Here is a 13,042-nt window from a genome sequence, read left to right as displayed (position 1 = left end):
GTTTTTTTGGATTGCCATTTAGGACAAGTCAAAACAAGGAAAAAAATTTTTTAAGTTAATATTACCTTTTAGTAACTATATTTATCTTTCCCCTCTTTTTTAAATAAAAAAGGGTATAATTGCTTATAAATACCTCTACTAGTGTTTCAGAAAAAATAAGTTTAAGTATGTCCACTTGTCTGGAGGTAGCTGTGATTTCATTTTTCTTTTGTCCTGTTTTCTGTTCATGTGTGAAGGGAATCTCTGTGGCTGAGGTGGTCTGCCTCAAACCTACCCCAAAGTTGTAAATCACCAAAACTGACATCATCATAGCAACCACTGGAGAATTGCAGTTTGACTGGAGGAGCTGCACACTGAACAAATAGCTCTTCAGTCCTGCTATGGGCTCCATTCAAATCAAACCTATCATTTTTCTTTTCATTTTGATTCATTTTTCCTTTTAGAGAGCTAAATTAAAAGAGGAACTGAAAAAGGTTTGGGTTTTGAGGGGAGACAGAAAGGACATAGTGGTAAAAAGTAAAAGTTTTATTGCTAGGTTTCTTCAGGGCTTGCCCCTTCCCACTTACCCCACTTTTTTTTAGTTATCTAAAGTTTCTTGGTATGTTCAATTTAAGTACACTCTATTACATTTCTTTTTTTAATCCATGGAATCCACTTAAATCCTTATTCAATGCACAGAATTGTTATTTGCATAAATATCTTTATGTGCCAGAATGCAAATTGGAGACTCTGAATGCACAGAAATTCTGTACATATGAGACTTAGGTGCTTTAATGAGTTTGTTTCCCTATTTCTCAAAATCAGGCACGAGGTGCACCCGGTAAAGACCTCTTCCCTCTTTCACCGCGCCAGGTTGTTTCTCAGGAGTGTCAGGGCGTACCTCTCTGCCTCTGGGTATGGACTGAAGGGAAACCAGATGCATTTCATACCTCTGACAATTAAACCTAAATTGTTTACATTCAAGAGAGAGTAGGAGATAAGCTAAAGAGTGTGACGTGCCTTCCCTCTGCAGATACCAGGAAGGGGTCTTACCGTTTAGCAGAACTCTGGGGCCTGTAGTAGAGATGACCTCAGTCCACAGCAAATCCCATCAGGCAGCTCAGCTCTCTCAGCTGCCTGAGGGACGGGCATAAAACCTAGTGAATAGATAGTGACATTTTGAGCGTTCTGTGCATGTCTAATTGTGGCAAGCTGCATTCAGTCCCCCAGCCTCTGTAAATAGAAGTTTTTTATGTAATCTGTTGGACAGAGTAGAAAATAGACCCACGCAGTAAGTGAACTTGTGTTTAGTGAGGAAAGGAGTTTGCTTGTCAGGGACTCTGCTAGCAGATTCCCAGGAAGGACGTGGCGAGCCACCTTATCTGAGTATTTGCGATGAGTTGCATTAAGCTGTAGAAGCATTCTGAGGTTTGCTGTAGAAAAGAGTACTTGCCAAGTGGCCAGCTAATACAACACCGAATTTCCTAAAATCCTTTCAGTCAGGCTTCTCTGTCTTTGTGTCCTCAGTGGTTGAGCACATAGCCACATTGCGTCTTTGAACCCTCACTACTACCCTCTGAGCTGGGTACTGTTATTATTGTTATTCTACAGATAAGGAAACTGAGGCACAAGGGGTTGAATAACTTGCTCAGGCTCACACAACCAGCAGGTGATACAGCTAAGGTGGAACTTACTGTTCTTTTGGTACAGGGTGCTTTACATGAACCTGTTTCATAGCAAGTTGTAGGTAGTACTTTTTAAGTTGGAGATTTGGATATGTGAGTCCATGTTTGGGGCTCTCTCTGCTTCTCAATTTCAAGGATCAATCAACCAGATAAGAATATCTCTATATTTATTGATTAAAGAAGACCAGCCATGTATATATCAGATTTAGTTCAGAGTCATAGGTTAAAATGACTAGATTTGGAATCATGGATGTCACACATGATCTGGACGCCTTTTATTATTATTGTTGTTGTTTTGATAAAATGTTTTTAAAAATAGTGATCTGACTATACTTCAAGGAGGCATCATAGGCTGCTGCATAGGTATTTGCAGACCATAATGCTAAAGGAAAAAATGCCCAGAATAATTAAAACTTGTAACACTGTTGGCACTGTTACAGCTTTTGTTGATGGATTACTTAAAGTTTCAAAAGAGAAAAAAAGTTTCAGAACTGAATTTAAAGTAATTATTATATTATCTTCTCAGTAAGACCCAAATTTTCTTTTTTATTAAAAGTGGTAGTTTTATTTTTATTATTTAGTATGCCATACCAAGTCTTCAAATATATTTAATTCTTCCAGTTTCTTGAGCTTATTAAGGAGATTCATAGAATCACAAAGAGTTAAAGTAAATGTTGGAAATCTCTGTCTCCTCTCTTTTGCCTGCATCACACCTAAAGCACTGCGAATGAAAAATCTATACTGTTTTTAAAGACCTTTAGGGAAAAAACATATTCTAAAATGTCATTCTAATGCTTAACAACCCTGAGATTTAATGTTTAGAAATTGATTTTGTATATATGGATGAAAAAAACCCTAAGTGTAAAATATTATGAAAAGCTTTGCGTTATATAAAAGACCTGTTATTCAGAAAAAAAGAGAAAGTACTTAGCTGAAAAGAATCTCCTTACTATGATAGTACGCTAACAATGTCTAAAATAAAAAATAAAAATAAATATTCTTTCCCTTGAGAATTTTTCATCAACCCCAGAACCAGGGCTATAGATTACCTCAAGAAGTATTATCTAGCTATATCTTTTGGAAAGTTTTACCTAATTTAAGAAGAAGGGAGAAAAAAGAACAACAATAGCACCACACACATACTCCCGCACTCCCCTGCCCCCTGCTCCCTCACGCACACACACTGGAGTTTCCTAAGCAGTCTGATCTAGCTCTTCACACTCTGCTTCCAAAATGTTTGCTTACGGCTGCCTGTGCATTGTCATTTCAGCCCGCTTCTGAATAGTGTTTGCTGAACATTGAATAAATGTGTTCGATTTTTCATAATGTATGTCTTTGTATGGTTAATTATTAAGTTGTTCTGAAGTATATAGATTATTATTTTGTTGCCATGTAATTGTTTTAATTTTTCTTGGAAAAGATATAGAAAATACTTGAAAGACTGCATAAGAGAGGTTTTGATATTTGCTTACTGAGGTTTTCTTTTTTTAATTTCCTAAGTTATCTGATGGCATCACTTATTTTATTTACAATTTTGAATTAAGTAAAAATTCACTTAGGAGGAGAAATGGGTTACTTCCTATCTTAGGTCCATACTTACCAATCAACTCAAACTCCTTACGTTTAATGTGAAGTGTTGCTTTAAATTAACTTATTAAGTGCATTTTGATAAGGCTGATGAATACATGTCCCTTTATTCTGATAGCATGAGGAAAATGTTCTCTTTAATCTTAATATTTGCTAGTTTTCATTGGGTGGAATGAGCAGATTTTTTCCCCTACACTGAATATTTTTAGAAATATTTCCCAATATGCAGTAAAAAATTGAAGTTATGAGATGCACTGATTTAGTATGAAATATACTTTATAGGTGATCAGGGAAAAGCATGTGCCCCTCTGAGTTCACATCGGAGGAACGGCAGCTCCTGGCTGCCTTTGTGAAGCCTGGTTCTAGCACAGGACTCTTCCAGGGGTGCCCCGGGGTCCCCCCAGAGAGGCTTGCCTGCAGTTTGCAAAATGTGGTCCCAGGACCACACCCAGATTGCATCGGACTGGTTATTCCCTTACTTTTTTGATCTCTGAGTGCACCTCTAATTCTTTTTAAAAACCCACTGTAGACATACATTAAAATCTGGCAGTCCACTCCTTAATCCGTTTATTACTTAGAGTCATTTTGGGGCCATTTTCAGCAAGGTTGATTAGCGGATGCCATTTTCCAATGGAGATAGATGCCAGATCTTTTTATTTCTCTTCCATCCTTCCACTCTTTCCTCTCTACCCCTTCTTCGTTTTTCATTTTTCTTCCTTCCTTTTTTTTTCTCTTGAGATATTTACTTGCCCCCATTACTGGGCCCCAGGGTACAGTGGGCAGGCCTGGTGTGGCCCTAGGTCGATGACCCGCCCGTGCTGCTTATGTTGCTCTTGTCCTGCAGGCCCCGGGCCCGAGCTGAGTGGCTCCAGCACCCCACAGAAGCTGCCAGTGCCCGCGCCCAGCGGCCGGCCTTCACCCGCGCCCCCCACAGCCGCGCAGCCACCCACGGCCGCAGTGCCTGGGCCCTCTGTGCCGCAGCCCGCCCCAGGACAGCCCTCACCCATCCTGCAGCTGCAGCAGAAGCAGAGCCGGATCAGCCCCATTCAGAAGCCGCAAGGCCTGGATCCCGTGGAGATTCTGCAGGAGCGGGAATATAGGTAACGCCCCTGGACCCATGAAACTGCTGTGTTCTCGCAAAGATCACCGTGTCTGGGGGTGGGTGCAGTGTCTGCTAGTGTTATGGTGGTTTCTTTCTCAGCGACGAGGGAAAGGCCTAAAGGAAATTGCAGAGGCCAAAACTCGTGCTATGAAAATTATTTCAGTACAAAGTCACCAGAAGTTCTTTTTACCTATTGGGATTGGGGAGGTGGCCGGGTGGCGGGGTGGTGGGGAGGGGTTTCTGGCACCAGGGGTGCCAGGGTGGGGGAGGGGGAGAGTTCTCTGAGTAGCTCTAGGTTAGGAGGACTGTGATTTTCACTCATTTAATCAGAAAACTTCTATCAACTCCTACGACATGCCAGGCACTATGTTAGGCACAAGCCCAGCCTAGAGCTCCCACCGACCCCAGAAGGCGGTCATCTCACACATAGATGGTACAGTGCGTGACCTAGTTTGTCAGCTTATGCTTGAACGGTGGCTGTGTGCTGGCCGGATGTTGAGTGTGTTGTGTTGACCTGACCTTCAGGTTAAAGACACATCTAATGATACTGAAGTGTACTTTGTAGCTTGATATATTTTTTGTTTAAATTCATATATTTCTTTGGTCTGTGCCTTGGTCCAGCTTTAGGAGTGAGCGCTCTGTAAGTGTCTTCATATGGGCTCCTTATTTAAACTCTTCCTGCCAAAACTTGATTGTCACCTGAACTGGCACGTTCATCTAAGTCAGGGGTTGGCAAACCTTTTCTGTAAAGGGCCAGGCAGTAAATAAATATTTTACACTTTGCAGGGCCACATGGTCTCTTTCACAACTGCCCAGATCTGCCCTTTGAGTGAGAAAGCAGCCATAGACAATAATGGGCTGGCTGTGTTCAGGTAAAATTTTCTTTACAAAAACAGATCCTGCCCTGGGCAAGATCTGGCCCACAGTGTGTAGTTAGCAGAACCCTGACGTAAATAGTTAATGTTAGTGAAAAAGGAAGCCCAATTAGTATCGAGTTAAGATTAAAATAAAGCTAAGATCATGGTTTCTGAAATGAGACAGCATGCTCCGTCACTTAGTAGCCATGTTACCTTGGTCAAGTTATGTCTCTTTTTGGTCACTCAGTCTCCTCATTTGTTAAAAGAGGGTATTAGAGTTGTTTTTTGTAGGGGGGGAGATAAAATGACACAAAGACTTTTAATATGTATTAGCAATTACTATTATTTCCAAAATATGATTTAATTTAAAAGAAAATTAGAATTTAAAAATTATAAATTGTGTTAGTCAACAATGCGTAGGCTCCTTCATGAAGAACATAACTAGTTTCACTGTTATTGCTGATCCTTACTTAAGAGCTTTTATAGTGCTGTTTCCAGCATTTCATGTATCCCTACAGAACTAGATACTCCTCATCAATTGATATTTCAATGTTGATAGGCAGGTTTTATTGGGTGAATAATTGCTATGTATTATAAAGTTAAATATTAGCAAATATTTCTTGAGCAGAAAAACTGTATTTATATGCAGTCCTTTCTTTATGTTGCTATATAAAAAAGTATGTTTTTAAAAGACAGTAAATGGGATATAGAGGATTGTTTACTTACTCTAAAATTCTGACTTCCTAAGAGTGAACATTTATTTTTCATACCCTGAAGGTTCAAAGCTACCAGTACCTTTGTTAAGTCATGTGAATTACTTTCACCACATCATAGATGCTCTCTGTACCTAGAAATACCTCTCTATTTTACCCTTCATTCAGCCTGTGCTGTGTATGTGTGTGTGTGCATTTTATTGACCCCTAAATTTTCTTTATCATTTCCACCAGAATTTTAACTGCAGGACTTTCTTGCACTGAGTTTATTGTAGCACCTTTTCTGGAATTTATCTTAGTGGATCGTCTCCCAAAGTATACAGAGTTAAGTAGTACTACTATTTAGCCTATTCAGGTGCATGAAAAGCTTTGTCCTTTACTCCTGTAGAAAAAAAAAAAGGTGTCAGTATCTTTTAAACTATAAGCATTGTAAAATGTGCTGGAATGGCTATTTTTCATATTATTATTTTTACATGATAAATGTCTCCTTTCGTAAAGCTGCATGGCATTTGAAATGACTGATCTGGCAACCCTGGGTCCACACTGGTAGTGGGATTTTTGGACTGAATTTTCCCGTGGCCGTCTTGAGAAGAAGCATAGGTTTGCACTGGCTGAGTGGCAGGGGCATCTCTTATCTTCTTTATAGAGCAGTAGCTGGCCTCTGCCTATATGAAGAAAAATGGTTCACCTGCTGAGATTAGTTAAATTTATCCCTTAACGAAGGGTCAGATGGAGTCCCTTAGGCACTTGTAAAGACAGCTAGGAAACTTTTCTGTTTTCCTCTCTTTGAGAGAATGGCTTACTGAGCCTTTAGTATTGATAACTGGAAGGGTCTAGTATATCTTTACCTTCTGATCAAGGATTTGAGCAAGTTTTAAAAAATCTCTTTTACAATTTTATAAACTTAGTTTGAGCAAAATCATCTGTCAGAAATTCTTTAACAGATGTTCATTTCTTTGACCATTATAATAATCACTAATATCATTTACTTTGACAATGAAAATTGAAAGGAACTCATCAGAATATTAATTTTTTTACCTTTTTTTATCCTCACCCAAGGATATGCTTATTGATTTTAGAGAGAGGGTAAGGGAGGGAAAGAGAGAGGGAAAGAAACTTTGATGGGTCGCCGCTCATTCGTGCCCAGACCGGTGAATGAACCTGCAACCCAGGCACGTGCCCTGACTATGAATGGAACTGGTGACCCCTCGGTCCATGAGAAGATGCTGCAACTGAGCCACACCAGCCAGGGCAGAATCTTACATTTTTTTAGTGTTAAGTCCCTTGCTGTTTTTCCTTGTTCATCATAAAACCAGGATTGTGGCAAATGAACCTTCTTTATTTAATGATAGCATTTATATGTTTGTGTATATGAATATTCTTTTTTTAAATTTTCTTCTTTTTTTTTTTAAGATTTTATTTATTTATTTTTAGAGAGGGAAGGGAGGGAGATAGAGAGAGAGAGAAACATCAATGTGCGGTTGCTGGGGGTTATGGCCTGCAACCCAGGCATGTACCCTGGCTGGGAATCAAACCTGCGACACTTTGGTTCGCAGCCCGCGCTCAATCCACTGAGCTACGCCAGCCAGGATGTTTGTGTATATGAATATTTTGTTGCAGATCTGTGTAGTCTCCAGTTAGAACCCTGGTTTCCCATTTAAATGGATCCTTTCTCTTACAATGGAGCTTTGTTGCTTTCCTTTGCAGTAAGTGTCAGAGAGATACTCCCAGTGCTTTTTGTGTGGCTGCGCTTGCCTTTCTGGGACACTTTCTTTGCCCCGTCCGTACTTCTAACTTCAGTTCTTCTATTAGAGTTAGGTGTTTTGGGCAGAAGTGCCCCAGGCATCGTCACGTTAGCGGGTCAACCAATTCCACGAGCGTTCATGTTGCATGGGAGATGTGTTTCACATTTGAAGCAAGAGCTCTCTTTAGTGTGAACTCAGAATAAGTTGGAAGAAGTAGTGTACCCTTCTTGCTTCAGGAAGCAGACATAATCTGTGGGATTTTTTTTTTGGGGGGGGTGTTTTGTGGGGTTTTTTTTTTTTGTCCTGCCCTCGTATCCATTCCTTCTCAGAAATTACCAAGGGCCACTTTATCAGCAGAGTTACAAAAAGTCAGTCTCCCTCTCTCTTTTTTTTAAAGTGTCACTCATTTCCTTGAAGGAACAAAATGTACCAGTGTCATTTTCTGTTCAAATAACTCTCCTACAGGAATCATAAACTTCTCCTCTGGACCTGAACAAATATCTGTTGCCTTTAATGGAACTCTTTTTCTTGCCAGAACAGCCACCCCTCTTGATTTACTGCTCAATCTGTATGAAAAACTTGAGTGACCTAATTCTGCTTCAATTTTCTGTGCTCGTGTGGACACTAAATGAGTCTCCTGCAGTCATGCAGTATTACATCTGTTGTTGTTTCGTGAAGTTTAGAATCCTGGATCTCTTTATCGGACTACCTGCTGAATCCCATTGATAGGAAGATGAAATTGTCTGGAGAGAAGCATTATTTAAAATGAAGATTTCTATTAACAACCACCACCACAAAAAGATAAAATTTTCTGTGTTAAAAAAGCCTGCCTGTACCTTTGTCCCCACCCCCACTCCCCATGTGTGGAACTGAATGCATGTAATTTTACTATGGAAACTACCCTTTCTCATCTCCTATAGTTTGCACGTTTGTACTGTGTACTTCTTGCCTCCTTTTCATAAAAGAGAGATGCTTTTGTGCTAGGGAATCTGAGATTCACTGACAAATGACTAACCCCTTGGAGAAGCAGTCATTGCAGGAAGACGTGCACCCTCCCCGCCTAGCTCCTCACCCACTCCAATGCCCCAGTCACCTGAGGCTGCTCCCACCCCCAGTCCTGACCTCCCTTCTTCCCTTCCACACTCCCCAGCTCCCACCCACCCAGGGCAGTGTGATTTAATCTCTATACTGTCAGTCCAGCTCTCCTAAGATTATTTATTTAGTCCTTTAGAAGATTAAGGAAAAAGCAGCTATTCCTTTAATTTAGCACCTGACCTACTTTGTCAAAGAAAGTAAACCAGAATACCAAGGGGTAATTTGGGCTCTGGAATTTTCAAATAAAAAAGGACTGTGACAACTCTAGGACCAAGGAAGCAGAATAACCCTACTGGTGGCCCTCATCTCGCCCCACTATGATATTAATTTTCCCTGTGTGATGGCCTTATTCCACAAATGTCAGATTGTTTCAGTTTAGTTTCTTTCCTTTAAATTATATACTTGGAAAAAAATCCATAATTGGTTTTCCTCTTAATGTCTTAATTGTTAAGCTGTATGATCTGTTGCCATATTTGGAGATTTGGAGCTATGTGGCTGTTCAAGAAATTGAACTAGATAAATGAAGTAGATGTTTGTTTCAGACATTGAAAATTTTAAAAAAGACATGATAATGATCTTGTGAGTATCAGTACTATAAGGAACATAGGAGAAGTTGGGAGAGTTTAAACAGTTCGACCAAAAAGAGAAATATGATGGAAACTTATTATTGTTTGGACTAACAGAATTTTAGTCTGTTACAGGGGTAGACCATTTAACAGTGTGATTGTGTCGATATGCGTAGTTGAAATAGTGACACAGTAACCACGAGAATACTGTAGTAACACATTATGATGATAGATCGTTCAGTAAATCAGAATTAATAACCTGTATACCAAATAAAATAGGAATCTGTCATAATATCCTTTGAAGTGGAGTCAATGAAAAACAATACGTTTCCTTTACTATCATTTTCAAACTTTTGAAGAAGAGGACATTCTATTTCTCTACCAAAGCAAACAACTGTAAATTTTTAAAAAACCAAAACAACTATTTTCCTATTTGGGCTATATGAAATCTTAAGACAGGGGTGTCAAACTCATTTTCACTGGGGGCCACATCGGCCTCGCAGTTGCCTTCAAAGGGCCAAATGTAATGTTAGGACTGTGTAAATGTAACTACTCCTTAACTGGGGACAAGGAGCTTGGCGCTGCCGCTGGGCAGAAACAAGATGTTGGGGCAGATGAAACAAGGTGGAGGGCCGGAATCCGCCTGCGGGCCTTGTGTTTCCCACCTGCGTCTTAGATGTTTTTTAGCATCTAAGTCACAGGTTTTACTGTTTTGCATTTATATATATATATATACTACATCATGGTAAAGGTTGACAAAACCATAATACTAATTTTTAACAAACTCTTTATCAACATTTATAGTTGAGATTGAGTCACATTCTCAGTTAGAAAGTGTATTTTAATTACTCTGCAGTGGTTTTGGTTTCAGGCAAAGGAGGTTCCATCTAGAGCCCCTACTTTACTAGCCCTGCGAAGTTGACATGTTTGTTGATGTTGCCAAACTTCTCTTTTCCCATCATTAACATAGCGCCATGATACCTTGTAGGGTGTGTGTTTGTGTGTGTGTGTGTGTGTGAGAGAGAGAGAGAGAGAGAGAGAGAGAGGGAGAGAATTAAATAAAACGGTGCATTAAATGTACTTAACTTGGTGCAGTTAAAGTTAACTTAGTTTAATGTATTGCCTTTTTTATTGCTAGTCTGTCTTTGTTGAAATCTCTTCTAAAACAGTTTTACCCCAAATTTTGGAGGAGATAGTTCTAAGATTTAAATGGCCTGTAATTATTTGTAAGAAAAGGATCCAGGTGAACTGCAAAACCACGAGTTTGTATGGGTAACAATAATGGTATCTTAAATGAATAAAGAAAGTGGATGTCTTTTATATTTTATTAAGAGGAACTACCTGCAATTATATATTGGATGGTGTCTAAAATGAGAAGCCCAGCAATCCTTTTCTAGAAACCCTCAGTTTTTAAATACTGATTACTTTGCTATTTGCTGCTGCCCCCAACCTGATTTTGAAAATGCCTAATTTGCCTTTTCTTTTTTTTCTCCAGCAAGCAGTGCTCGGAGGAAGTGGCTGTGGTTGGCAGGGAGCTCTCTCTGAATGTTTTGGGTTGGCTGATTTCTGTGGCCTCAGCACCTCAAACTGCTCTTGTTCACTCAGCCTTAAAGGCTGTCGTCATCAGCATCTTGGCAAGGAGGGCAAATGGCCCCATTGCCTTAGGATGCAACCAGAAGTTAGAAAGGAAACTGTTGTTTCAGCCCTGCGCTAGGGCTGGCTGGGCGTCGGGGAGCGAGTCAAATTGTCCCGCCTCTCGTTTTCTCTCTGTTCACAGCGAGTTATGGCACTTGACTTTCCTCTTACATGGATCATGAGCCTTCTCTCTTGGGTGTTAGAGAAAGGTTGTGTACAAGACCGGAGTGTTAAGCAACATGTATCACCTGTCTGCATTAATGCAAGGGTAGCTTTTCTTTGTTTAACATCAGAAAAATCTAGCTGGGTGTCAGAAATCAGCCATGAGTGTCTGGAATAGGTTTTGCCATGAACTTGAACCTAATGTTATTGTTTATCATTTAAGACTAGACTATAATGTGTATTTCCACCTCTCCTTCCCCTATTTCATCCCCTCCTTTAGACTTCAGGCTCGCATAGCTCACAGGATACAAGAACTGGAAAATCTGCCTGGCTCTTTGCCACCAGATTTACGAACCAAAGCAACCGTGGAACTGAAAGCACTTCGGTTACTCAATTTCCAACGTCAGGTAATACCTTTTCCCCAGCAAACCTGAGATGTAGGAAGCAAATGTAATTATGTGAGATAAGTGTGTTTCCCCAAGTCTGTTCAATATTGTTATAAAGATATAAACTTAGTAAGATATTGTATCTTTTAGACCAGCAGCATAGAGCTAAAAGTAATGAAGATGAACTGCTTGCTTATCATTCTGTTTTTCTCATTTATATGTCAGAGACATTTTTTTCTTCTGCACTATGGTTTACAAAATTAGAGTGATGGCATTCGCTGCTGAGGGTGAAACCTTCAGAGCAAATGAGGCTGTTCACGTTTGCCTTTATGACTCCAAAGAGAAACAGTCCGGTGGTAGATCAGAGCTGCCTTGCGAACACAAATGTGTGGCCCTAGCCATGACCGTGGAAATGTTTTAGCAAAGATGAGAGCTACTCTACTAAATTAATAGTTTGTCTTGCATAGAGGCACGTAAATCTGTGTTTTGTAGCTGTGGATCATTCATCACAACACAAGTTTGGTACATTTGGTCACATCAGACCTACGTATTAAGTAAATCATTGAACTATTATCTACTGTACCGGCTAGAAGTCACTTATTAATAAAAGCAAGCATAATGATCGGTTTTAGAATTGCTAAACCAGTAGGAAACTAGTAGAATGAAGTAGAGCTAATGTTCACGTTGGTTAGTTTTATCTTATGGACCCAAAAGGTGTAGGTCTCCTGGTGTGCATGCTGTCTCATTCAGCCAAACAGGAATAGGAGCACTTTGTCACCAGTCAGATGGGTTTGTTTGGTGAAGGTCTTGGGCATGCAAAATGAATTATTAATGAAAGAAAGTAATTTAGAAATATTAAGTTGCATGACTTGATTTGTTGGAGGATGTGATGAAAATCACAGGGCCACCTCACTTGCTATTGTCATATGAACTTGGTAGTCCATTTGCCTTATTGGTTATAATATAAGAGGGCATCAGTGTGGCTGGGTGCTTACTTGGCCGTAGATTTGTGGGATTAGATTAGAGCTTAAACTGAAAGAGAGGAAGAAAGAAAGAGAAAGAAAGAAAGAGAGAGGAAGGAAGAAAGGAAGGAAGGAAAAGAGGGAGGGAGGGAGGAGGGAAGGGGAGGAAGGAAAGAAGGGAGAAAGTTTCTGAGTTTCATTTATTTCCTTCTTATAAGTGACCTCATAAAATGTATTGATAGAGTATTTGATAAAATTTTGTTTAAAGAATATTACCCAACTATGTTTTTAGGAATAAATTATATTCAAATTAACTTCACTATACTAAACTCTTATTAGTCTCTGATTTTTGCTTGATATTATTGAAAAAAAATCTCTTATCTATAAAGTTTCCCAATGAAATTAACTGTAATTGGTGCTGATTTCAGATTCAATTCAATTATTATTTTAATGTATATTTTCAATTCTCACTCCCTACCATCATATAGCATACAAGATGGATAAGTTTTTATTTTTATGATCATCTAAAAGAAGCTCATGGCATAGTACAAACTTTGAATATCCTACA

At 39.5% G+C, this 13,042-nt stretch overlaps 1 protein-coding gene across 5 annotated transcripts in view; it reads left to right on the top strand.

Annotated features, from left to right (window-relative positions):
- The window catches only part of SMARCA2 (SWI/SNF related, matrix associated, actin dependent regulator of chromatin, subfamily a, member 2), a 160,390-nt gene that overhangs the window by 26,402 nt on the left and 120,946 nt on the right, over window positions 1-13,042 (top strand). For all 5 annotated transcript variants that reach the window (XM_028514837.2, XM_028514830.2, XM_036021708.1 and 2 more), the window contains exons 5-6: window positions 4,096-4,351; window positions 11,407-11,533. In XM_028514837.2, the coding sequence (XP_028370638.1) occupies window positions 4,096-4,351; window positions 11,407-11,533 (383 nt within the window). The remainder of the gene's footprint in view (window positions 1-4,095; window positions 4,352-11,406; window positions 11,534-13,042) is intronic.

The sequence above is a fragment of the Phyllostomus discolor genome, chromosome 3, assembly GCF_004126475.2.
Source record: "Phyllostomus discolor isolate MPI-MPIP mPhyDis1 chromosome 3, mPhyDis1.pri.v3, whole genome shotgun sequence".
Classification (NCBI taxonomy): domain Eukaryota; kingdom Metazoa; phylum Chordata; class Mammalia; order Chiroptera; family Phyllostomidae; genus Phyllostomus; species Phyllostomus discolor.
Note: the sequence above shows the minus strand (reverse complement) of the source record. Positions and strands in the feature narration are given on the sequence as shown.